Source organism: Mobula hypostoma, chromosome 13 (genome assembly GCF_963921235.1).
Source record: "Mobula hypostoma chromosome 13, sMobHyp1.1, whole genome shotgun sequence".
Classification (NCBI taxonomy): domain Eukaryota; kingdom Metazoa; phylum Chordata; class Chondrichthyes; order Myliobatiformes; family Myliobatidae; genus Mobula; species Mobula hypostoma.
Window position 1 is genome coordinate 34,624,469 of NC_086109.1, and position 27,150 is coordinate 34,651,618.

Here is a 27,150-nt window from a genome sequence, read left to right on the forward strand (position 1 = left end):
ATAATGCACATACAGGTTTATCTGGAAAAAATGTCACAAGGCATGGTCACAATGAAAAGTAGCAGATGGTTATATGTTTGGGTTTGATTAAAAAGTGGATGTTCTGTTTTCCTTTAGGTCAGGCAGGTCAACTAGTCCATCTTACTTATCTGCATCTACTTTACAAAATAAATTAGCACCACATTTCCAATTGGTGGCATTTTTTGGATTTGCATTATTACTTCAATGTATGCACGCAATAAACTGAACTTGGGCAAGTGTGATGGAGGGGAAAAGGTAGAAATTGTCTGTCCCGGTTATGATGATAGACGGGATGTATTAAAGTAATTGTTGCAATAGTAAATATTTAACAATTCTGTGAATATTAAAATAATATGAAGTTAAGAAGATGGGTTATGAGAGGTGCTATTAATATTAAGTGGCAAAAACAAATTATGGAAATATTGGGCTGAAGCTTACTGGGAAAATGCCAGTGGTTCTGCGGTTTCTCAGAATAAGTGTTCAGGATTTCCATAATGATCCAAAATTTATGATAGTTCTTTACTCCTGATTTCCGAATTGCTTCAATATTGGCCTCTTACTGCTACTCACTGCAATTTCTCATGAAATCTGCCTGCTGAAACCAAACCAGGTTAGAGATGCACAGAAGCTGCAGGTCAACTCATTTGAATGGAGAAGAATAGGTGAAAAGACTTAATTGTCACGAGTTCCTGTAAATGCCTCTAATTGTTTAAAATCATCTCTAGCTTCTTTACTTTAAAAATTATAAATTTTCTGTTATGTATTTTAATGTTATTAATTTGAATAATTTTAAGTAATGTCAGGAACATTCAGAAGCATTCAAAATACTTGAAAGGTTTGACATTTGGCTAAGCCTAGAATAATGATTTAAGTAGTTTTACTGCTGTCTTGTGGCTGGTCTACTCTGGATTGCCTGTATTAAAATTTCTGCCATTCAAGGCCTTGCCATTTGGGATTGGGACAGCTTCAAGCAACAAGTCAGCGGTCAGTTCAGGCAATTTACAGCCGGAAATAAGTCCATTGATATAAACATAGAAGGATGGCAGAGATTCTAATGCTGAATTTTATGGTTTCTAGTAATCAGACACAAATAGCTGGAGAGAAGCTCAAACACAATGGTGAGATGGGAAATCTGGCAGTGAGTAATTTTGTTATTTCTGTAAGAAATGTTGATGAATGTTTCACACAGTTAATTAAATGTGGACTAGTGCATCATTGACTATATTTATTGTAAATTGTGCCACAAGATTGCTGGCAACCAGCATTACTGTAGATTCTTTGTGAAAGTTAGCTTAAAAACCAAAAACAAACCTTTTACCTTGGTAAACGGATTAGACTGTATTGACCTAGTGATATATATTGCTCTAGAATTGTTGCAGCAGCACCACGTACCCTACTTATATAAATTACTCGCAACTCATGACACAATTTTCTAAGAACAACTTACTGTTCTGCATTCAATATCAAACTTACAAAAATCATGTTAAAAGCAAGAAAATCTCATCCAAACCTTGTCACTGTCCAATTATCCACTTTGTTATTTTTATTCAGCATGAGCATCACTAGAAATATTAAACATTATTTCTCATCATTGTCTTGAAACAGGTTCAGATGAGCCATCTTGTTCAGCAGGGTATTCTAATAATGTGCATCAACTTGCTCAGTGTTAAGCGTGTAGAAGGAATCTACCCAGGAGTTATGAAGGATTCTTTAATACGAGTAGCTGTCACATGTACTTATCCCTTATGGTGACAGATCTATAATTTTACTGATGCCTTTTAAAAAGAAGCAAAAAAAAATGTTGGATCTGATGCTGAAAATCTGAAACAAATTGAAATTGCCAAACACAACAGCTTGTGTAGCATTCAGAGAAACAGAGTTGATGTTTCAGGTTAATAATCCTTCACGAGTTCTGGCTCCCTGTGACAGTCCTGGATGTTGATAACAGGCAATTCACCTACAATATTGCACTGATAGTCATTGCTTCAAATTTGATCTGATAAATGACAAGGAACATTTGTATCTACCAAGCCTTACTGCAGGAAAACAGAGACTGTTTATTATCTCAGCTGAATCAGAATCACTTATTAACATTGACAAATATGAAATTTGTTGTTTTGGGGCAGTTTCAGTGCAAGACATTAAAAAAAATTACTGTAACTTATGAATAAACAAATATTACAAAAGATGATTTTTTGATCTGTGACATAAATGTATCTTGTTTGTAAATTTACTAGTGGTAATATTACTTTGTGTTATATATACTGTGTTGCACATCTTGGTCCAGGGGAATGTTGTTTCATTTAGAGGTATACGTGTGTACGGTTGAATGACATAAACTGAATCTGAATTTGAATAGCGAGGTAGTGTTCATGGGCTATTCAGATATCTGATGGGAGAGAAGCTGTTCCTAAAACATTGAATCTGTGTCTTCAGCTCTTGTACCTCCTCCCTGAGAGTAGTAATGAGAAGAGTGAATGTCCCAGATAGTAATCCTCCCTGAGAGTAGTAATGAGAAGAGTGAATGTCCCAGATAGTAAAGCTCCTTAACGATGGTTGCCTTCTTCTCAAAGCACTACATTTAAAATGTTCTCGATGTGAGGGGAGGCTTCTGCCCTCGATAACAGTTGATTGAGTCTGCAGGAACTGGAGTCTCCAAACTACACAGTGATGCAACCAGTCAGAAGGCTCCCCGCTGTACATCGATACAAATTTGCAAGTCTTTAGTTATATACCAAATCTCAAGCTCCTAATGAAGTATAGCCATTGGAGTGTTATCATGATTGCATCAATACGTTGACCCTAGGATAGATACTGAGATATTGACACCCAGGAAGTTAAAGCTGCTCACCCTTTCCATTGCTGAACCCTCAGTGAGAACTGGTGTGTGTTCTCCTGACTTCCTCTTCATGAAGTCCATGATCAGTTCCTCGGTCCTAGTGACATTGAGAGCAAGGTTGTTGTGCACCACTCAACCAACATATACATCTCAATCCTTCCACCTCCAATTTGCCACCTGAGATTCTGTCAACAAGTGGTGGCATTGGCAAATTTACAGATTATGTTTGAGCTGTCAACAATAAATGCAACTGCTTTAAAATCGTAAGAACTCCACTTCAAAAGCATCTAACCCTTTGAGCTCTTGTAATATGGTACGGGCTAAGATGATCATCCTCTAATAACCAGAAGCATATTTTTTCTATAGTAAGTTTTTTTAAACTTCAGTTTTATTAAGGCTCCTTGATGGTACATTTGGTTGACCGCTGCCTCGGTGTCTGACCTCTGGATTTCACATATTTTGTCCTTGTATATTGCTTTTCCCAAACAAGGACTGGAACTCTAAGGTCCAGGAACTTACCCAGACAAAGCAAGGTATTGGAAATTACAATATGACAATTCATGATGATTGACAGGGCAATAACCAGATAATTAGTATTTAATTGTTATTTTTGGTGTCAGCTTGAGGTGTGGTTGGTCCCAGAAACAAGGAGATAAAATCAAATTATCTGAACAATCTCTTGTGCTAAGACTCAAGAAGCAAAAGTAATCTACTATGAAATTTTGGCTGAATGGCTTCTAACACCATGCCAGGTGATTAGGTGCTATGAGTCTTCACAAAATATATCAGCAAATGTTGAAGCTTCACAGTGCTACTTCCTCTTTCCTATATCAGTACCTCTGGCAAAGTTGTCCTGCTGGTTGGATTACGCTGGAGGACTATAGAATATTGGCTAGTAAATATGATGCTATGGACAGATTGTCACATTATTATTATATGAGCAGCCTGTTCCACTGTTGGCAAAATTCCAGATATACCTGAGGACAACAACAGTATGACTAATGCTTGTGTTTAAGAATCTAGCATTTAACGCTTATTCATATTCATTCAACAAATCTTAGCAAAACTAGAATTTAAACCTAGTATTTCTATTGTTACAAATGATTTCATAATTCCAGATATGGAACCTGGAATTTCTTAGCTACAAACATAACCAACATGATTGCATGCATCTTTAGTTTCTTTAAAATTGCTTTTATTAAGATATTTTATGCTATTTTACAAGTAATCCTTTCCCTGGGCGTGGTAACTGAATATTATAACTACTTTATTACAGAAAACATGGATTTATAGTATACTTTAAAATATGAACTTTCACATTTGAACATGTGTAATAGTATATTTCAAAAGATCAAAATTAAACTTTCAAATTACATAGATCATTTCCATAAGCATATAGTCCAAAAATAATTCCAGAAAACAGATGTTTATTATTTGGCAACCAACATATAAATATTAATTGCAGTTTCAGATATTAATTGCAGTTTCAGTAAGGTGCAACAATTAGACATATTCCTTGGTAACATTATCTGGTTTGCCTGTGAACTTCTCTCGCAGCTTTTTCCACATACCTTTCTTCATTTCTTCCATTTGTTTCATATTATCTATCAACAAAAATAAAACAATGATAAACAACATTAACAATGCCATGTGGGAATACTACAATCAGAAAACACTGAAATCACTTAATAGTATCTGAAATATCAGAATAAATATGATGAGTTAGCTTAGGAAAGATTAGGAACTGAACTGAACTTTTGGTACATCATGGCAGAGAAACTTAAATATGCTGCTTCTCAAATATATCAATTAAATGAATGAATGACCCCACTCAACAGGGTGGGCAAACAACCAGTGTGCAAAAGACAAACTGTAAAAACAAAAAAAAAACAATTAAACATCTAGAACATGCAATGAAAATTACATAGATTGTGGGAATAGCTCAGTGATGTGGCAAGTGAAGCTGAATAAAGTTATCCCCATGGTTGAAGAGCCTAATAATTCAGGGTAATAGCTGTTCCTGACTCTGTGGTGAGTGTCCTGAAGCTCCTGTACCTTCTTCCTGATGGCAGCAGCGAGAAAAGAATGTGACCCAAGTGGTGAAAGTCCCTGTTGATGAATGCTGCTTTCCTGCAACAACACTGAGAGCAGATGTGCTCAATTGTGAGGAGGACTTTACATGTGATGGAATGGGCCGTATCCACTACTTTTTGTAGGTTCTTCCGTTCAAGGGCATTGGTATTTCCATACCAGGCAGTGATGCAGCCAGACATCATATTTGCAGTTTTAGGTTTGCCAGGATTTCTGCTTCACTATGGCTGAACCCTTCGATGTTGTGGCTAACGATTTTCATGATTTCCAGTGGGCTGAGGGTTTATCCTTTTACCACCCACTAGATCACTTGTTGCAAAGCTCTTGCTCTCCTAAAACCCAATAAAGACCCTAACATTCCTAAAAACTACAGACCGATTTCCTTGCTCTGCACGCTCTATAAACTCTATGAGAGACTCATACTGAAAAGAATATCCCCCTTAGTCAAAGATCATCTAACACCAGACCAAGCCAGGTTCAGGCCAGGCCGCTCTTGCTGCGGTCAAGTCCTGAACTTAACCCAGTATATTGAGGATGGCTTTGAAATGTGACAAATTACAGGGGCAGTATTCATTGACTTAACAGCGGCATATGACACTGAATCACAGAGGCCTTCTACTGAAATTATCCAAAATGTTAAAGAACGAAACCACAGTCAAAATAACAAGAAGCCTCCTAGGAAATCATAAATTTTATGTAGAAATGAATGGAATTAACAGTAGGTGGCGTCCACAAAAGAACGGACTACCACAGGGATCAGTCCTGGCACCTCTACTATTTAATGTCTACACAAACGACCAACCAACCTTTCCTAACATACGCAGGTTTATCTATGCAGATGACCTATGCATAGCAACACAAGCTAACTCCTTCCAAGAAGTTGAAGACGACTTACAGCAGCCTTCGAAGCAATGAAGCAGTATTATGAAAAATGGTCTCTGAACCCAAATCCAACAAAAACTCAAAGCGTGTGCATTCCACCTGAAGAATCGAGAAGCAACTCGGAAACTCAAGATCTTCTGGTGGGGGAAGGAGCTCGAACACCATCTGACTCCAATTTACCTGGCGTGACACTGGATAGGACGCTCTCACTTGCCACCCACATCCAAAAACTCCGAGGGAAAGTTGGATCTCACAATTCTCTCTTGAAAAAATTAGTAGGCACAAAATGGGGAGCTAAGACTCACACACTTAGATCAACTGCCCTAGCACTCTGCTGTGCACCTGCAGAATACCGTGCACCTGTGTGGGGCAGATCAGCCCATGCGAAGAAAATAGACCCGTTGCTTAACCAAGCCTGTCGAATAATCACGGGCACACTGTGCCCCACACCCACTAACATCATTTACAGACTTGCAGGCATTGCTCCCCCAGAGATCCGAAGACACGCTACAACAAAAATTGCAAAAGGTAAACAGAACTCAGATCCACAGCACCCACTACATCATCATGTGCCAGTTTCCAACCACCCAAAATCAAGGAAAAGCTTTGCTACAGTGGAGGAATTACTGCACGGAACATCCCCCCAAAACATACAGGATTGACTCTGGCAACAAACAGAAGCCAGAACCCCACCAAGCAATATAGTGCAAGACCCCACAGAAATGTAGCCAGACGGGGCACTGCTTGACAGACGGAAGTGGTGCACTCTCAACAGAGCGAGAGCGGGAGTTTGTAGGACGGGAGACAACATGGTGAAGTGGGGTTTAAAGACCAGCGAATCCTGTGAGTGTGTCGAAAGGGTGCAGAACATTGAACACGTTCTCTGCAACTGCCCGCTCTCACCTAATGTAGCTGACACTAAGGAAGTAGTGGCGCTGCTATGTTTTCTTTGTAATTGCAAAGACTGAGCCTAGGACAGGTCCTCTGAAATGATAACACTGAGGAATTTAAAGTTGCTCACCCTCTCTACCTTGGATGCTCTGATGAGGACTGGCACATAGACCTCTGGTTTCCATCTCCTGAAGTCAGTATCTCCTTGGTCTTACTGACTTTAAGAGAGAAATTATCGTTGTAGCACTACTCAGCCAGATTTTCAATCTCCCTCCAATATGCTGATTTGTCACCATCTTTGATTCGGCCAACAGCAGTGTTGTCATCAGTAAACCAAAATTACGGCATTGGAGCTGTGCTGAGCCACATAGTCATAAGTGTAAAGTGAGTACAGCAGCAGGCTAAGCAAACAGCCCTGTGGTACACCAGTACTGATGGCAATTGTGGAGGAGATGTTATCAATCCAAAATGACTGGGGTCTTCAAGTGAGGAAATCGAGGGTTCAATTGTACAAGGAGGTATTGAGACAAAGGTCTTGAAGCTTATTGATAACTTTTGAGATGATATTATAACTAATTAAATATTAATTTTAATGAAGTAAAATCTCAAGGAGCTCCCCAAGACAAAATTTGACAGCGCTCCGTGAAATATAAAGGCTGATGACTTTAGGCATGGCAAGAAGTTTTCATGAACATCTTAGACGATGATAAAGGAGTAGATGCCCAGGAAAGAAATCCTTGAATTTGGTCCACAGCAACTCAAAATACAAATGTGTACATGGCAAAGTAATTAATAAACACAAAAGATACTACAGATGCTGGAAATCTTGAGCAACGCACACAAAATGCTGGAGGAACTCAGCAAGTCAGACAGCATTTATGGATGGGAATAAACTGTCAACATTTCAGGCCAAGACCCTTCATCAGAACTCATGAAGAGTCTCAATCTGAAATGTCGACTTTATTCTCCTTGCATAGATGTTGCCTGACTTGCTGAGTTCCTCCAGCATTTTGTCTTCCAGAGCAATTAATGATCTATAGATATCAAATGTGGGTGTGTACAACTTCATATTGTTGTAGGACTTAGTTAAAGCTTGGGAGGGACAGGGCAATGCAGAGATTTGAACGTGGTGTGAGACGATTTTGAGCACAAATTGTGATTCAAATTTGATAAACAAGCATAAAATAATGGATGAATGAAACTTGAAAGTTGGGACATAAGCTGACTTTTGTGTGACCACGCGTTGCACAGCGTAAAAGAAAACTGACAACCCGAGTACATGTCATTATCAGGCTTGGAAATAAATAAAGCTCAGAGATTTAAGAGGCCAAATGAGTCTGAGTCAACCTGATGGGTCAACATTTTTCTGCTACTTGAATAAGTTTAACTAACAGCAGCAACCTTAAAACAAGATAAAGACAGAACACACAAGATGGTGGAGGAACTCAGCAAGTCAAGCAGCATCCATGGAAAAGAGTAAACAATTGACATTTTGGGCCAAGGCCCTTCCTCACAATAAAGGCAGAAGTCTGCTTTCTTTCACATTTATCTATTTTCCTGATTAGTCACTCATTGGTATCAAGGACACCAATTTTCCAAAGAGGGGGAAAAAATATCTGAAGCACTGCAGATGTCCTTCAATGTAAGGCAACATAATAGCCAATACGTTGGCTATTGAACGCAACTCATTCTGTTCAGCAACTGATGAATGTGCCATTTTTAAACCACAAGGAAGGTTTTGTTTGTTTAATAGCAATTTTCTTTTAAATGAGAATGATGCTGCATTTTATTCTGTATGAACACAGAAAAAGTCGAAACCATGTTGAAGTATGAAAATCAATAGCTCCCCCAGTGGCCGAAAATCCAACCCATCATAATGCCTCAGGTTTATTGTAAATCTATTTCGAATAACTTTTTCATAATCAAGAGTCACTCATTGCTTCACAACTACAGCTGTGAAGATCCCTGCTACACCTGATCTCTGTCTCAGAGGCTGATGTTATGCTATCTTTAAAAAGAGTGAACCCTTGCAAGGCAGAAGATCCCGACGGAGTACCTGTGCCAACCAACTGCAGGAGTATTCAAGGACATTTTCAACTTCTCACTGCTACGGGCGGAAGTTCCCACTTGTTTCAAAAAGGCAACAATTATACCAGGGCCTAAGAAGAATAACGTGAGCTGCCTTAATGACTATCGCCCGGTAGCACTCACATCCAGTGATGAAATGCTTTGAGAGTTTGGTCCTGCCTCAGCGAGGACCTGGACCCATTGCAATTTGCCTATCACCACAATAGGTCAATGGTAGATGCAATCTCAATGGCTTTTCACACGGCTTTAGACCACCTGGACAACACAAACTCCCATGTCAGGATGCTGTTCATTGACTATAGCTCAGCATTTAAAACCACCATTCCCACAATTCTGATTGAGAAGTTGCAGAACCTGGGCCTCTGTACCTCCCTCTGCAATTGAATCCTTGACTTCCAAATCGAAGACCATAAACTCTGCGGACTGGTGATAACATCTCCTCCTCGCTGACGATCAATACTTGTGCACCTCAGGGGTGTGTGCTTAGCCCACTGTTCTACTCTCTCTATACCCATGACTCTGAGGCTAGGCGTAGCTCAAATACCATCTATAAATTTGCTGACGGTACAACCACTGTTAATAGATACTCAGGTGGTGACAAGAGGGCATACAGGAGTGAGATATACCAACTAGTGGAGTGGTATCGCAGCAACAACCTGGCACTCAACATCAGTAAGATGAAAGAGCTGACTGTGAACTTCAGGAAGGGTAAGTCGAAGGAACACATACCAATCCTCATGGAGGGATCAGAAGTGGAGAGAGTGAACAGTTTCAAGTTCCTGGGTGTCAAAATCTCTGAGGATCTAACCTGGTCCCAACATATCAATGCTGTTATAAAGAAGGCAAGACAGTGGATATATGTTATTACAAATACACTCAAAAACTTCTACAAATGTACTGTGTAGAGCATTCTGATTGGCTGCATCACTGTCTGGTATGGCGGGGGGGGGGCGGTTGGGCTACTGCACAGCACCGAAAGAAGCTGTAGAGGGTTCTAAATTTAGAGGGCTCCATCAAGGGTACTAGTCTACAAAGTATGCAGAACATCTTCAAGGAGCGGTGTGTCAGAAAGGCAGTATCCATTATTAAGGACCTCCAGCACCCAGGGCATGCCCTTTACTCACTGTTACCATCAGGTAGGAGGTACAGAAGCCTGAAGGCACACACTCAGCGATTCAGGAACAGTTTCTTCCCCTCTGCCATCTGATTCCTAAATGGACATTGAACCGTTGGACATCACCTCACTTTTTTTAATATGTAGTATTTCTGTTTTTGCACAAATTTTAATCTATTCAATATACATATACTGTAATTGATTTACTTATTATATTTTGTTTTTCTTCTTCTCTATTATGTATTGCATTGAACTATAGCAAGTTAACAAATTTCACGTCACATGCCGATGATAATAAATCTGATTCTGATTAAAGATGCAATACAACTTGCAGACCCATACCTGTATGGTGCTTGTACTGTTGAAAATAAAGGTTTACAGTATACTTGTTTTGAACCTATCTCAGGAAGAAAGGCAACGTACATTTATGGTAGCCATGTAACTTTGCTACTAAGAAACAAGAACAGGATTGAGTTTCTGCTTTCTAAAAAAAAGTATGAGATAATATTAAAAATACTTATAGAAAAAATAAACTATATAGTAAAAGAATTTCTACTTTTTTCAGCAAGTCACGTAGTGCATGATTAACATGTTTTCAAACCAGACAGGACAACGCAGTGGCACAAACCCCTCACAGCTCCAGCAACATTGGATTAAACCAGACCTTCAGTGCTGCCTGTCTGCAGTTTCCATTCAGCCCTATGAATGCGTTTTCCGGTTTTTAAATCCACACACATCCCCAAGATGTGCGGGTGAATAGGTTAACTATTGTAAATTATAAGTTGTACATTGTAAATTTGGAGAGATCTGATGGAATTATGGAGGATAACATGGGATTATTGCAAATAGGCGTGATAGTGCAGACTTAAGTGTTTTGAAGGCCTAGTTCCATAACTTTATAATACAATTTTTATTTCACCACATTCTATTCTACAAAATATGTACCAAAATTCCAACATTCATCTGTTTAATGATCAAGTCTGGAATGGTTACCTGTTGCAAGAACCATTCGACATTCTTCCGCTGTCACACCAGTAAAACTTGTGTTTCTGAGACGAGGGTACTAAAATGAAAAAAATTTTGCACTTAAGTATTGTTTCTAAACCAGTTTCAAACATAATATTGCTGATATTTTGGCATTCTAGACACAGAACATTTTGCATTTATGAAAGAAATCAGTTTTAATGGGTAATGAGTGTGCAGAAAATGGATTCAAGAGATGGATAATTGAAGGCTGTGATCAAATTTCTCATTAATCATAAAATCAATATATTGTATACTTCCACAACTGCTGACACTAAATTACTACAAAATTAATTTAAATTACAAAAGCCTGTTTTAATATTTCTTATTCTATTGTTTCAGTAACTTAAATTTCCCATATAACTTCATCGTGGACTAAATTAGTACACAGAAAAACTTTAGCATAGATATCAGATACACAGATGTTAATATTTCGGCCAGGTCTATTCCTGGTAGATTCCACTCTGTGACAATTTTTCCTATCGACATTATAGAAATATTAAGCTCCAATAATCTGGTACACTCAATTTTAGGTGACATCACACCATTGAAATGTCCAGATTATTGAATGTTACTATTATACACAAACTCTATTTTGGCCGAACCGGGCGCATCCATTGTCTACTTAGACAGACAGCGCCTACTACTATTTTGGCTATTACACATTACAATGAATCTAGTAACAACCAACCGAAACTAGTAACATTTAGACAAGGCACAGCAGGATCAGCCCAATGAGTGAGAAGGGGAGCCTAGGCAAAATTACTCAGTCAGTTATATGCTAAACCATTATGGTTTCTGAATGGTTTGATTGCAGGTTATTGGAATTTCACAGTTGTCACTTTATATAATATCCATTCTTTCTATCAACTGAGAAACAAAACAAAGATAAAATTCCTTTTCAGCAACACACAAAATGCTGGAGGAACTCAGCAGGTCAGGCAGCAGCAATGGAGGGAAATAAACCCACAGTCTGAGCCAAGACTCTTCATCTGAGAAATTCTTATCCCCTTGTAAATCTTATACTCAAAATAAGAATGTAAACTCAATGCAAATTTTTAATCATTTTTCAAAACAATTAGTTTGACCATTCAGAATGTTTCTTTTTACTAATTCCCTCCAACTATTCTTTATTCTTTCTCGTGATATCAATCTTCATTTAGATCAGATGTAACCTAAACTATTTCCCTTTGATCTTGAAAAGGGCTGAGATATGAAGGGAAGCACTTAAACAGTCAAGTTGCAGGTACCTTATTTTTGTAATAAGCAGAGTTGATTCTAGCTAAACTTTCATACATCTGGTCACATTTCTCTTGATCTGCAATCTGAAAAAAAAATACAGAATTAAGCAAGCACACAACTTCATAACAGATTCAAGAGCAGTACACATTATATAAAAACTATAACCCCAATTATTATGGGAAGGTAGGGAGATTGGATTAGGAAATCCTTTAAGTATAGGTTTTTCTGAATGATCGATTTAAAGTAACAGTGGAGCAACTTTTAAATATCAGCTTTCTCACTCAACATCTAGCCCAAGTTCCAGATTGTCTGTCTGTGCAGCTGAAAAGCCCGTATCACAACTGCCTCTCTTTCTGTGCAAGATCTTTTAAATATGATTCAATGATGTTGAATAATCATAGTGCAGGAAGTACACAAGCAGTTATGTAACATCTGACACATACTCAATGCCAAATGTATTTCATAACCAATTCACAGCCCTGAACTTCTAGGGCAGCACAGTAGTGTAGCTTCTAGCACAACACTTCACAGAACCAGCGACTGGCATTCAATTCCAGCCACTGTCTGTAAGGAGTCTGTATATTCTACTGTGACCGTATGGGTTTTCCCTGAGTACACTGGTTTCCTCCCACCTGTTTAAAGACATACACATATATAAAGTTTAGAAAGTTGTGGGTATGTGATGTTAGCATCAGAAGAATAGCAACACTTGCAAGCTGCCCCCAGCACGTCCTCTGACTGTGGTCATTGACGTAATTGACACGCTTCACTGCATGCTCCAATCTACGTGCGGCAAACAAAGCTAACTTTTAGATCTTCAATCTAAGCAGGCAAACACAACCATTAAAATGAGGCAAAAGACCCACCCGTTTCTTGTTAGCTCAGGGAAGGTTAATTTAATCAGCTAAGCAACTTTGTCCAGGGGCAGTGGAAAAACAGACAACATGGAAGCCCCTTGTCTGCCAGTCATGAGAAAGGCAAAATAGGATTTGGTATAATTCCTGATGCCCATCATTTCATGTGGCACCTCATAGCTACTGCTGGAGGTTGTATCATGTGCAGTTTGAAGCCTCACTCTAACTAACTTGCAAGCTTTCTACTGTACCCATCATTGGAAAATATCCTGGACTTTATACTGTAGCCCAAATGCAACAATGGTCTATTTCAAGGTGTGGAAAACAAACCTTTGGAGGAACTTTGGATGAAGCAACATCTGTGGAAGGGAAAAGAAGCTACATTTTTTTTGAGTTATTACCCTTATCCGGATTCAGTCCAGATGAAGGGTCTTAACCTGACACAATGGTCATTTCTCTCCATCAACACTGCCTGAACCGGAGTTCCTCCAGCACTTTTGGCTGCAGATCTCAGCACCTGCAGTCCCTTTTGCCTCCAGGGTACTGTTTAACGTTTTACCAGAAAAAAAAGTTTCCTCCTAACCCGTGCACGTCCCGACTAATGGGGATCAAACACAACTCATCTTCAAGGATGCCTCATCCTGGTGGGAGGATCAATCAGGGATTGCCCTCTTCCTCTCTCCACCCCCCAAATAGATGCTCCTTGACTTACTAAATTACCCTGTATTTGAATGGTGGGCCAGATATGATAAAGGACCCAAAACACTTGGTATTGTTTGGTATTAGCATTAGCTTGTTATTGTCATGTGTACCAAGATGCAGTGAAAACAAACTTCTCTTGCATACTAGATCAAACCATTACAATGCATTCAGTTGGAACAAGGTAAAACAGTAACACAATACGATAAGTGCAATGTGAACTCAAGAATCCGCCTTATCGTGGAAGAGCAGCGAAGAGACTATCCAGTTTGTAGTCATTTCTAGAAATCAGGTTTCTCTCACCAATGACGCTGCACGACCTCTTGAGTGTTTCCTGTTTCCTTTAAATTTCAAATTTCCGGCATTTGAAAGATTAACCCCCACCTCCCAATGTTTGACTTTCAGCTGCTGCCTCGCTGGGCTCGACCCCCCCCCCGTTTCCCGCAGGCTCCGTCCCCAAACGTTACCTGGGTGTTCTCGCCCTCCCGGAAGGCCAGCGCCACCCGCTGCCGCAGAAAGGTGCCTAGATCGCGGCCCTTCTTGGTGTGATCGAGCGGCCATTCCTCACAGAGCCGGAGGAACCGCCGGTAACGCGTCACCGCCATTTTAGCGCGCGGCAGCGGTTTCACACTGGCGTGCACGCGCCCACATCCGCGTCCACCCACCACGGCGATACTTACACAACTCTCCCGTGTCCGTTTGTGCGCATGCGCGCCGCGCGGCCAGCTGACCACCCGCTAATGTGCCCGCGGTTCCTCACGTGTCAATCAACGAGAGCCGGCTGCGAGCGTGTTGTCGGAGCGTTTCGGTCGCAATTTAACCCTGGTCATTCCTGGATTTGGATCCCATCGTCACTCTATTACTGAAGCACTAAGTCTTGAATGGTCTTAACTGGGTGGAGAAGATCTTTTGGGAAAACTTAGAACTAAAAGGCACCATTTAAACGCCAAAGTTGAAATCTTTATTAAGGCAGTGATTTGCTGAACTTTTATCTGAAATGGGCAAGAGTCCTTGGAAATTTTCCTCAAAGGACATCCTTGGTGAAAATAAAGCGGTGGGGGCCAGGGAACTTAAAATCATCGAAAAGTTTAAGAGTGTGAGAAGTGTCACGAACATAGGTCGGAAGGGATTGAACAAGGGGGGATAAAACCGTGTCCAGGTATGCAGAAACGAGTTCGGAGGGGCAGGAGCAAGCTGAGACAATAGGTCGGCCAGGACAGGAAGGATTGTGGATCTTGGGTAGGAGGTAGAAACGGGAAGTGCGAGGTGTGGGAACTATAAGGTTGGTAGCAGTGGATGGGAGATCCCCTGAGCGGATAAAGTCGGTGATGGTGTGGGAGGCAATGGCCTGGTGCTCCTTAGTGGGGTCACGATCGAGGGGTAAATAAGAGGAGGTATCCGCGAGTTGTCGTTGTGCCTTGGCAAGGTAGAGGTCAGTACAGCAACGGGATCCCACCACTAAACACATCTTTCCCTCCCCCACCTCTGCTTTCCGCAGGGATCGCTTCCTACGCGACTCCCTTGTCCATTCGTCCCTCCCATCCCTCCCCACTGATCTCCCTCCTGGCACTTATCCTTGTAAGCGGAATAAGTGCTACTCATGCCCTTACACTTCCTCCCTTACCACCATTCGGGGCCCCAGACAGTCCTTCCAGGTGAGGACACTTCCAGACACTTCACCTGTGAGTCGGCTGGGGTGATATACTGTGTCCGGTGCTCCCGATGTGGCCTTCTATATATTGGTGAGACCCGACGCAGACTGGGAGACCGCTTTGCTGAACACCTACGCTCTGTCCGCCAGAGAAAGCAGGATCTCCCAGTGGCCACACATTTTAATTCCACATCCCATTCCCATTCTGACATGTCTGTTCACGGCCTCCTCTACCGTAAAGATGAAGCCACACTCAGGTTGGAGGAACAACACCTTATATTCCGTCTGGGTAGCATCCAACCTGATGGCATGAACATTGACTTCTCTAACTTCTGCTAATGCCCCACCCCCCCTCGTACCCCATCCGTTATTTATTTATATACACACATTCCTTCTGTCACTCTCCTTTTTCTCCCTCTGTCCCTCTGACTATACCCCTTGCCCATCCTCTGGGTTCCCCCCCCCCCATCTTTCTCGCTGGGCCTCCTGTCCCATGATCCTCTCATATCCTCTTTGCCAATCACCTGTCCAGCTCTTGGCTCCATCCCTCCCCCTCCTGTCTTCTCCTATCATTTTGGATCTCCCCCTCCCCCTCCCACTTTCAAATCGCTTACTAACTCTTCCTTCAGTTAGTTCTGACAAAGGGTCTCGGCCTGAAACGTCGACTGTACCTCTTCCTAGAGATGCTGCCTGGCCTGCAGCGTTCACCAGCAACTTTGATGTGTGTTGCTTGAATTTCCAGCATCTGCAGAATTCCTGTTGTTTGCAGACAAAGAACAGGAATATTTTAAAGTGAAAGTTAGAATCATGATAAGTGAAGGGATGAAAAGTTAAAGTTGAAAGTAAATTTATTATCAAACTACATATATGTCACCAATAAATCCATAATAGAATTAATGAAAGACCGCACCAACTTGGGCATTCAGAGTGCATGAAAGAAGAAACTGTACCAAAAGAAAGAAATAATAATAAATAAACAATAAATATCAAGAACATGTGATGAAGAATCCTTGAAAGTGAGTCCATAGGTTGTGGGGAAATTTCAATGGTGGGGCGAGTGAAATTATGCCCTCTGGTTCAAAAGCCTGATGGTTGAGGGGTAATAACTGTTCCTGAACTTGGTGGTGAGGGACCTAAGACTCCTGAATCTTGTGATGACAGCAACGAGAAGGGAGCATGTCCTGGGTGGTGGTGGGGGGGGGGGTGTCCCTGATGATGAGTCCAGCTTTCCTGCGATAATGCTTCATGTAGATGTGCTCAATGATGCGGGGGGGGGGCGGGCAGGCGCGGTTCACCTGTGATGGTCTGGGCTGTATTCACTCCATTTTGTAGGATTTTCCATTCAAGGGCACTGGTGTCTCCATACCAGGCTGTGATGTTACTCAAAGGAACTGCGGAGTGCAAAGTTTTACAGTCAAATAAGCAATGTTATTAAGGAATGTTCATGCTTCTGTTTATGTGTTAACCTGTAGGCAAATCAGTGGTGGTGCCAGGGATTTTTTCTTGCTGGTGCTACAGTGGGGCTGAATTATTCAGTGATGGTGCTGAGGGATATACTGTGTGGTAATAAGTATTCGCAAGGCCAGACACGTGGCGTTCAAAAGTCAGTTTCAAGCATTATAAATGCCTCTGTTGATTCAGAAGCAACAGCAATTGGTAGATATAATACAGAAGTGAACTGTGACAGTGTCAACAGCATCGGAGACAACCCGGGCTGCACAGAGCATAAACAAACAAACCAACAGAGCATCCGACCCACAGCGCACAACGTGAATCATGCACCAATCCTGCAGTCAGCGTCAAATGCATGCTTTTTAACTGAAAAACACAACACTAACACACAATGTCCACTGCTATTCACATTACATAGACAGACAATGCCAAAAGATACACCGTTATTAAAGTCAAATAAGGCAAACAACAGATGTAAGGCTTTACCAGGAGTTGGACAAATCGTGCTCTGACCATGCAATACCTCAATTAATTCGGCTACTGAATTTAAAACAAAAATCAACAGAATCACTGTTTGGAAGTCTAAGCAAAACCAGTAGGCTTAATAGCAGTAAATGTAATATCTTAGAATTTGCAGGAAACATAATATTAATAATCAGCATTAGTCTTGGCCCAAATTTTTTAAAAAATCAACTGCACTCACCATTGCTGTTTTCAAAGAAGCACAATCCATCTGTTGTGATTGGTGGTGAAAGCATCAATGATTTTCTGGATGTCAAGTGCTTTGGTCCTCCGGTTGTTTATGGCCAACAGCCGTCCCGAGCATCGCCGCTGCTATTCCTTAGGTAGTTTTTGAGGCGTCTGAGGCAAGAGAAACTCCATCATCAGAGGATGTGACAAGTGTGCGTTCGGTTTAGGACCTCAACAACAAAATCATGTAGGCGGCGGGGTGGCTGGGCCTGTCTCCTTTCATGTGGTCTGCTCTGTATACCGGCCTTGACGCACAGGTCCCTAGCTCTTGCCTGTATTTCACTCCATGATTCCTCTCCCCGTTTTGTTGAGAGTGTATCCATAATAGACTGAGCCAAGTCCACAGCAGGTGAAAGCTCCAAACTGGGAGATCATAGCTGGTGACTCGGAATACATCCTCAAACAGAGTGAGAAGTAAAGCAAACTGCTCGTCAATCAGTCCATTTACAGCTCTGGCCTCCGTTTTCCTCCGTGCATTTGGTTGACCCATAATATCCTGTAGTGTATCTAGAATGGCAGGGAGTGATTTCCTTATAGCCTACAAAGCTGTATACTGCCATGCCCAGCATGAATCTGACAATTTCTTCAACTCCACGAGCTGTGCAGTTGATTCCAGTTCTCTCTGTTTCTTCATGAAAAGATCGTGGGCAACAGAGTTTGAAAAGAAGTTGTAAAGCAGCTGCACAGTTTCAAAAAACTCAGCCACTTGTGGTACATTGCTCACAACATCCACTGAAACAAGGTTAAGTCTGTGAGCATGGCAGTGTATATATAATGCCTGCGGGACCACTTTCCTGAACCGCTCTTGTATCCCGTTATTGCACCCGGACATCACTGCCACCCCGTCATAACACTGACCCAGACACGCGTTCTTATCAATAACACACTGGGCGAGTGTTTGTTCAATGCTTTTAAGAAGCAACTCTGCGTCAACCCTTCTGCTGGAGTGAAGTGCAAAAATTCTTCAAGCACTGTTTCGTTATTCAAATACCGCACCACCACTGATATTTGCTCCTTTTTACTCAAGTCTTTTTTTTCATCCACCATGATGGCAAAATGTTCAGCCTCCTTGATCTCTGCACTTATTTGATGTCTGACCATATCTGCCATAATACCTATAATTTCATTTTGGATATTGTGATGGGTGTTTTTTGCATTTCCAGGATTGTCCTCTATTTGTTTTTAGCTAGAGTCTTATCACACTGTCCAATTACAATGAGCAACTCAACAAAGTTTCCCCTATTGCCACATCCATCATCCTCCCGGTGTCCTCGCTGGGCAATGCCTTGGCATGCAGTATGGCGTAGAGACTCAACCACTGCTCTCATATACTCACGATTTTCTTGGACAATCTTTGCATGTCCTTTGTCAAGCATGTTTCCCAATCTTGAACAGTCTTGTTTTCTCAATCTGAATTTGGCCCATGCCTGCATAGCAAACTTATAAGCTGCACTTACATGGTGGGTTATGAAAGCTGTTGTAGCTTTCCGCCAGTTGCGGTAACCGGTGACAGTGAAGGTAGACTCAGAATGGAACCCATGTCCTCCACACAGGAAACGCCTGCATGCGAAGCAGAATGCAATATCTTTCATGATCGAATATTCCAGCCAGTCAAACCAGCCATGAATAAAACTCCTTTGCTGATTGCCAAACTGTTGCGAGCAGCGAAGGGTATTTTCAATGCTGGCCGACGGGGTTCTTCCTCAGGCTGCTGGCTAACATCACTAACAGAGTTCCCACTAGCACTAAGAGCAGCTTCATCCACGTTCTCTTCCAAATCCCGCTCCATTTCTCGTTCCTCTACTTCGCCTTCACACTCCTTCGATGAACTGCTGTTGTCCTCATCCCCACTTACTTCTTTCTGCATGTCACTTTCAATTAAGACAGGCTCGGGCTGAGACACCACTGATTCCTCTGGATGAGGTCGTTTTCTCACTAAAAATCGATGCATTTTTCACGCCGGCCAAAATAATGCATGTGCCAGGCCCACACTAGCTTGTAAAAGCACAATGTGTGTGTGTGTGTGTGTGTGTGTGTGTGTGTGTGTGTGTGTGTGTGTGTGTGTGTGTGTGTGCGCGCGCGCGCGTGGCATCCGTTAGTCTCGCGAGACCATGGATCTGTGCCTGGATGTATACTATCAATCTCTCGCGTGAGTGAGAGTGAGTGACATCACCAGCTTAAGTAATCTTAGATCAGCTTAACTGATCTGAGGACAGCAATGGCAAGACATTGACAACGAACGAATAAGCAGAAGTGTAGAGTGGACAAATTTCAGTTAATTTCTTGGTGGTGCTACGGTGGCACTATTGTAACTTCTGGTGCTGCTATAGCACCAGCTAGCACCACCTTAGCACCGTCTCTGAGGCAAATGATGAGCCATTAGCAACATAACCTTAATCTTGTTACTGTCTCTTTAGCTCTGCTTTTTATAGGGTCTCTTCCTAGTGTTACACTCTTGAGTATACATAGATAAAGTAGAGTAGAATCCTAGGGCTATACAGCCAGCACAAGCGGAGGGTCAGCCTGTGAGAAAAGTTTCCAAAGGTAATCTTCATCCAGCATATGAGGCTGTCGGACAAAACCTTCTTTCTTGAATACTTCTGAGGAATTATGCAGAAGGAGGTTCAGATTCATCAGGCAGCATATAAATCTACTGGACCGGTAATTATGCATAATTTCTATGTGACCATCTATAAAGCCACCCATGATCATCTATCCATGTCCTCCCCGGCAAAGAAAACATGCACATTTACTTATGAATGGATGTCAAAGGAGTAGGAGTGCCCTGGTATTTACAACTGTCATGTTTCCAAAGTCAGAATAAAATAAGATGAGCCAGTGACATTTGTAAATTGTAAAATCTTATATTCTGATAAAGTTCAAAATCTCTATGATCTTTGCCGAAGGTGATAAAAGTCTTCACATTTTTCATGGCAGTCGTAGCACTTGCCAGTCTCCCACTTTTCTTTCCAACCAGGAACAGCAGAAGATGCTGTTTCTTCACAACTTCAACTCATTTTAGTATAATGCTAGTGCATTAAGTGCTAAAGGACCAACAAGAATCTTAGAGAGCACATTATATTTTAAAAATAAATTTCAGCTATCTAGCTGCATCTGGTGTTCCCTGTTGTGTGCTAAAGGCAAGAAAGCCACAGTATTACAGTCCGCTCTAACTTGGCAGTGCAAAGGACTTTGGGGATGTTTGAACACAATAATATGAGGGACTATCTGAAGCAGAAAAATTAATTGAAGGTGATAAAGAATCTCAAGAATAAAGACTTCCAGAATTCATTGTTGGTAGACAAATAAGGAGAAATTAATGGACCTGTGCTTGTGGTGATGTTCTGCCTTTGATCCTTTCTTTATAAAATACCGAAGAGGCAGCTGAATGTTCTCATGCCCTCAATTTGTGCTGAAAAATTCACCTAATCTCTATGCTAATAGCAGTCTGCCAGTGGAGCATATGAATCTGTAATTAAACAAACTGCAGACCAGTTACAAATCTAGTGAAGGAATTAAATTTTATTTTCAGCATATTGTTGTAGTCAAGTCTTTTGCCAGCCTAGAGATCAACTCGGTGTTTTCCATAACACCTACTGCTCCAGGGCAATCTTATCAGTACCTTCAGCAAAGTAGCAGAAGGCTATTCAGGTCAGTACTCTTAAGATCAAGGAACTCAGGAGGATATATTTTGTACACTAGCCATCTTGTGACCTCTCTGAGTCTGCCAATTAATGAAACAGTCTCAGGTATTGTATGTTATCGCTGGCAGATTGTAATATTATATTTTCACTTCCCTAAGGCTCTCATGAATTTTGCTCCACCAAGAAGATGTGGGCTTTTTGGAATACATTATTATTAGAAAGGAGATTTTCTTTTGTCTTTCTGTGGTCTTCCTATTATTTCTATTTAACCTCTTCCTCTCCTACTTTTACCCCCACACCATCAATGCAAGAGTTTCGAATGGGTTGAAATAACTTTTAAAGCAGCTCAACAAAAACATCCATTAATGCTATCATTGTTTTTACACATAGACATCCATTTAAATTTTACCTGAATTTCCAACCCTAAACCTGCACCGACACTAAATTTGAAAGGCTTCATATCAGAATGGGAATGGGATGTGGAATTAAAATGTGTCTATCCACGGCCTCCTCTACTGTAAAGATGAAGCCACACTCAGGTTGGAGGAACAACACCTTATATTCCGTCTGGGTAGCCTCCAACCTGATGGCATGAACATTGACTGCTCTAACTTCCGCTAATGTCCCACCTCCCCCTCGTACCCCGTCCGTTATTTATTTATATACACACATTCTTTCTCTCTCTCTCCTTTTTCTCCCTCTGTCCCTCTGACTATACCTCTTGCCCATCCGCTGGGTTTCCCCCCCTCCCCCTTTTCCTTCTTCCTGGGCCTCCTGTCCCATGATCCTCTCAAATCCCTTTTGCCAATCACCTGTCCAGCTCTTGGCTCCATCCCTCCCCCTCCTGTCTTCTCCTATCATTTTGGATCTCCCCCTCCCCCTCCCACTTTCAAATCTCTTACTAGCTCTTCCTTCAGTTAGTCCTGACGAAGGGTCTCGGCCCAAAACGTCAATTATACCTCTTCCTAGAGCTGCTGCCTGGCCTGCTGCTTTCACCAGTAACTTTGATGTGTGTTGCCGACACTAAATTTGTTTGGTTTCCCATAGAAAACTAATGTGATGGTGTTGGGTTTGCTGACCACAAAGTTCTAAACTCAAATGAAGATCTTAAGCCTTAATCAGATATAAATAGCTATGAGTACTCTCAATAAAGGGAGATTTTACAGCAACTGTTGAACTTCAAAGACTAGTTTACTTCCCTGTTTATGCTCCATGGCATGTTTTAGCTGCCAATAGCCACTATTTATGTGGTGGGCTCCCTCTCCCTATCAAGAAAATATTCCATCTAGTAAGTAGTTTAAGCACAGATCATTTATTTTTTTTAAAGATACATGTTTAAATCCAAACAACATTCTTAAAACACAATTAAAACTCACAGAGGGTTTCTATCTACAAGATTTCCAAATTACAAACCATTTCTGAGACACAAGCCATTTCTTAAGCATAAAACATTCCTAAAATACAAGGATATCCAAAACACAGATACAATTCCTATAAACTAAAAGGACATACCAAAGATGCAGGTAAACAAACCAGCCATTGGAGAAACCAAAACCAAGGAATAGATTCTTGTTTCACCATGTGTTTCTTCCTTGGCTCTTGATTTTCCTTACGCCATTGCTAATAAGCTTGAACTGCTCTCAATATTTATACCTTTATTTTACTACTTTTGTGATTTCACATGTATATGATCTTTCTTCAGATACCCTTTAACACAAATGGTCTAAAAGCATTTTGCAGACATAGAGCCCAGCTTAATGTTCATAGTTAATGCGGTAGAGCTTCACAAACCTTCCAATGATAAACACATCAATTATTTGATATGCTAAATGACATTATTCATCTGGTTCTGAAACAAGCCAAATTAAACAACCCATTGCCTTATATTGCCAGTCAAGTAGCAATAAATCAAGTATAGTGAGCTAAATATTACTTCTCACAGACAAAGTGTCTACTATCAGAGCCTGTTTGCAAAGATATTCTTTAGTACTTGTTTTAACTTCAAGCTGATTATTGTGTGCCACTTATATTTTAAGAACTTTATGACCAGAAGTCAAACAACTGTAGGTTGGAAGTTTACTTACAATTATTTACGATCTTATATGTGGTAGCTGCTGTGCTTAGCAAGCAAAATCAACAAAAAACCAAGAGGCCTACTGGCCAGGAGAGAATATCCATCACGGCAAGAGAGCAAAAATGAACAATTATGCCATATACAAACATAGAAATTCAATTGATAAGTTTTTTAATGCTTCTGGCCACCTTTCATCATCATCATCAATATAAATCATGTCATATGATGTGCGTGATCATGGTCAGAGGCCATGATCGTTCTTGGCAGATTTTTCTACAGAAGTGGTTTGCTGTTGCCTTCTTTTGGACAGTGTCTTTACAAGACAGGTGACCCCAGCCATTACCAATATTCTCCATAAATTGTCTGCCTGAGATCAGTGATCACATGACCAGGACTTGTGACATACACCGGCTGCTCATCTGACCAATCCTCCACCTGTTCCCATGGCTTCATGTGACCCTAATCAGGGTGCTAGGCAGGTGTTCCACGGTGCCCATGCGTGACCTGCAGGCTAGCAGGGGGACCGAGTGCCTTACACCTCCTTTGGTGGAGAATGTATCTCCATCCCCTGCTACTCAAGGTCACCTTTACACTTATTAATAATAAACCCATTGTTTATTTTTATTTGATGATGAAATTTTGTTTTATTTTTATTCTACTTTTGACACAGTGCTAAAATGTTTTAGGTACAAACTTTGCATTTAGCTAAATTTTCTTTTCAGTCAGCATTATTTCAGGAAATGCATTTCTGCTGATTACAATTTAAAGTTTAAGTTACCACCTTGCTATCCTTTTTTGATACGAAGTTTGTATTTTTGCAAGTGTTTTTTTCCATTTGGAGGTTTTGTCATTATTTAGAACTATTTACTGTCAGCAGTATTTCCTGATGTAACGGGGGATGGGGTTTGTGTTATATTCAGAAAGGATGATACAGTAGTTGGTTCCAACCAAGCAGCTGTTCTAAAATATCACAGTGATGATACGTTTGGAGGTATTCTCCGTTAATTATAGCATCAACAACAGCATTAGACAATACATTTTTAGTCTATTTAGTTTTGGAGAATTAAAAATATAGAACTGAAAATTTCTCTTTGTTTAATGCAGAGATATCATGTGACAAAGTGTGCTTTTCTTAAATAGGAACGTTGTGTCGATCAATTGCCCATATTCCTTTAGGTATACTGTTGATGTGCTTTCCCTGTCATGGATAATATAACTGTGGATATATGGAAGCTCAGCACTTATTGCTTGGTCAGGTTAAAATGTTGCATCTTTATCTACATATGTATCATTTAGGTTTTAACAATTCCATAAATAAGGTTAAAATCAAACCTGGAAATGATCTAAGAATCTTTGATCTGAAATGATAACATTACATTATTTTTTTTCGTAGCTCAATGTAGATGACATATTTATACTGAACAAGGAAATTGCATGTTGATCAAACAATTTGCAAGCATAATAATTTCCTATTTAAGATGTTGAATCAAATCTCTACTGCCTAGATTTTACTGTTCTATGTGCACTTCTCTCTTCAATTTGCAAATTATTAACATTTTGTATGTGGGTACAACATGAGTGTGGGGACAACATGAGTGGGTATTGCCACAAGGCAGTGGAGATTTGAGATCAGAGTTCTCCTTCTCCAAGATGAGCTTCCAACCACAGCTGACGAGTCCTATCTGCCCAAAGCGACTGGTTTTAAGATGCCAGTAAACCACCTTTGCTTCTTCTCCTGTTAGTAAAAATGGTTCCACCAGGCTTAATAACTAAGGCACAAGTGAAGGCCAGGAGTTGGACTTGGTTGTCAGAGACTTTTTGAGGTGCACACCATTGGGAGAATTTAATAGATAGTGGGAGCTTATCCATACTACCTGTCCTGGCTATAACAACCTGAAGGAATGATAAGACACTTATACTTAATATAAAATATTAATATAATATGTACTTAATATTAATACAGTTGTATTTAATCAATATATAGAAGTCCCAGCTGGAGAGAGTGCAATACTGGTTCTCTTATTAGGGAACGAGACAGGGCAAGTGACAGAAATTTCTGTAGGGGACACTTTGCATCTAGTTGAGTCAAATCAAGTCAAGTTTACTGCCATTTAACTATATACATAGATATAATGTATATACTCATATAATGTATATAGAAATGAGACAACATTTCTCCGAACCTGGTGTAAAGCACAGTAGTACACATAACACATGATAATTAATGAAGGTAAGGATAAAATCTACAGATGAATCACACATAATTAACAAGCTAAAGTGAATTAATATTGAGTATTGTAAGGTACAGAACAGAATAACCAGCAACACTTTGAATAGGTTGCGGCAGGGAGGTCAGAAGCCTAATAGCCTGGGATGAAGAAACTGTTTCTGATCCTGATCATTCTCGTTTTTATGTATCAGTGTCTCCTGCCTGATGGTAGAATGTCAAAGAGGATGCTGGATGGATGGGTGGGATCCTTAATAATACTAATGCTATTAGTTTCAAAGTTATTATGGAGAAGGTTAGGCCTGGTCCTTGGTTTGAGATTCTAAATAGAAGATAGGCCAATTCTGATACTATCAGCATGTGGATTGGGACAGTTTGTTTTCTGGAAAGGTGTACTTGGTAGTCTGAGATACCCAGCTGTTTCAATCAGGCTTCAATTATGTCGATGCTGAAGAAGAACGTGGTAATCTTCCTCAATGACTATTGTTCAGTAGCATTTACATCCACTGCGATGATGTGCTTTAAGAGGTTGGTGATGAAACATATTAACTGGTGCCTGAGAAGGGACATGGATCCACTCCAATTTCTCTATATTCACAATAGGCCAACAGTAGATGTCATTCCATTGGCTCTTTTCTGAATCCTGGAACATTTGGACAGCAAAGAAGCATACATCTGAATGCTCTCCATTGACTACAGCTCAGCATTCAATACTATCATCTCCTCAAAATAAACCAATAAGCTGCAAGTCCTAGGCCTCGATACCTCCTTGTGCAATTGGAGCCTGGATTTCCTCACTTGCAGACTCCAGTCAGTTTGCATTGGCAACAATATCTCCTCCACAATCTCCTTCAGCACAGGTGCACCGTAAAGTGGTGTGCTTAACCCCCTACTCTACCTGCTTTACACTTTTGACTGTGTGGCTAAGCACATCTCCAATGCCATATTCAAGTTTGCTGACACTGCCAATTCAAAGATGCTGGTGAATCAGGATACGGGGAAGGTGGAAAATCTGGCTGAGTGGAGCCATAACAACAACCTCATGCGAGGGTCTGGCATGTCACCTAAAAGTTTGACGAACTTCTGGAGGTGTGTGGTGAAGAGTATATTGACTAGTTGCATCTTGGCCTGGTATAGAAATATCAATGCCCTTGTATGGAAAAGCGTACTAAAGATAATGGATGCAGCCCAGTCCATCACGGGTAAAGACCTCCACACCATTGAGCACACCTACATGGAGTGTTGTTGCAGGAACGCAGCATCCATTATCAACGACACCAACCATCCAAGCCATGCTCTCTTCTCACTGTTGCCATCAGGAAGAAGGTACAGGAGCCTTAGGACCTGCACTGACAGGTTCAGAAACAGTTACTACCCCTCAAGTCTCAGGCTCTTGAACCAAGGGAAATAACTCCACTCAACTTTGCCCACCCAGTCACTGAACTTTCATCTTCAAGGAATTTTCATTTCATGTTCTCGATAGCTATTGATTATTTATTTATCATTGTTATTAATATTATTTCTTTTTTGCACATTGTTTGTTTTTGTACCTGTTGGCTGCAGTCCTTCATTGATCCTGATGAGTTTCTTGTGTTTATTGTAATTGCC

At 40.8% G+C, this 27,150-nt stretch overlaps 1 protein-coding gene across 1 annotated transcript; it reads right to left on the minus strand.

The window, feature by feature from the left end:
• Positions 1 to 4,019: 4,019 nt before the first annotated feature.
• Positions 4,020 to 14,418, minus strand: LOC134355939 (ubiquinol-cytochrome-c reductase complex assembly factor 2). Its single transcript, XM_063066478.1, has 4 exons — positions 14,212 to 14,418; positions 12,200 to 12,274; positions 10,920 to 10,989; positions 4,020 to 4,464 (listed from the first exon to the last, which is right to left on the minus strand). The coding sequence occupies exons 1-4, from the start codon at positions 14,347 to 14,349 to the stop codon at positions 4,364 to 4,366; spliced, it is 384 nt and encodes a 127-aa protein (XP_062922548.1). The 5' UTR covers positions 14,350 to 14,418; the 3' UTR covers positions 4,020 to 4,363.
• Positions 14,419 to 27,150: the final 12,732 nt, after the last annotated feature.

What these genes read in the sequence shown, in the direction of transcription:
- LOC134355939 (XM_063066478.1), bottom strand. Translation starts at nt 14,349, where the DNA reads ATGGCGGTGACGCGTTACCGGCGGTTCCTCCGGCTCTGTGAGGAATGG. An exon ending in CTGCTTATTACAAAAATAAG is followed by an intron (nt 10,990 to 12,199) that starts GTACCTGCAACT and finishes TTTTCATTTTAG; the next exon opens with TACCCTCGTCTCAGAAACAC. An exon ending in TCGAATGGTTCTTGCAACAG is followed by an intron (nt 4,465 to 10,919) that starts GTAACCATTCCA and finishes TTTTGTTGATAG; the next exon opens with ATAATATGAAACAAATGGAA.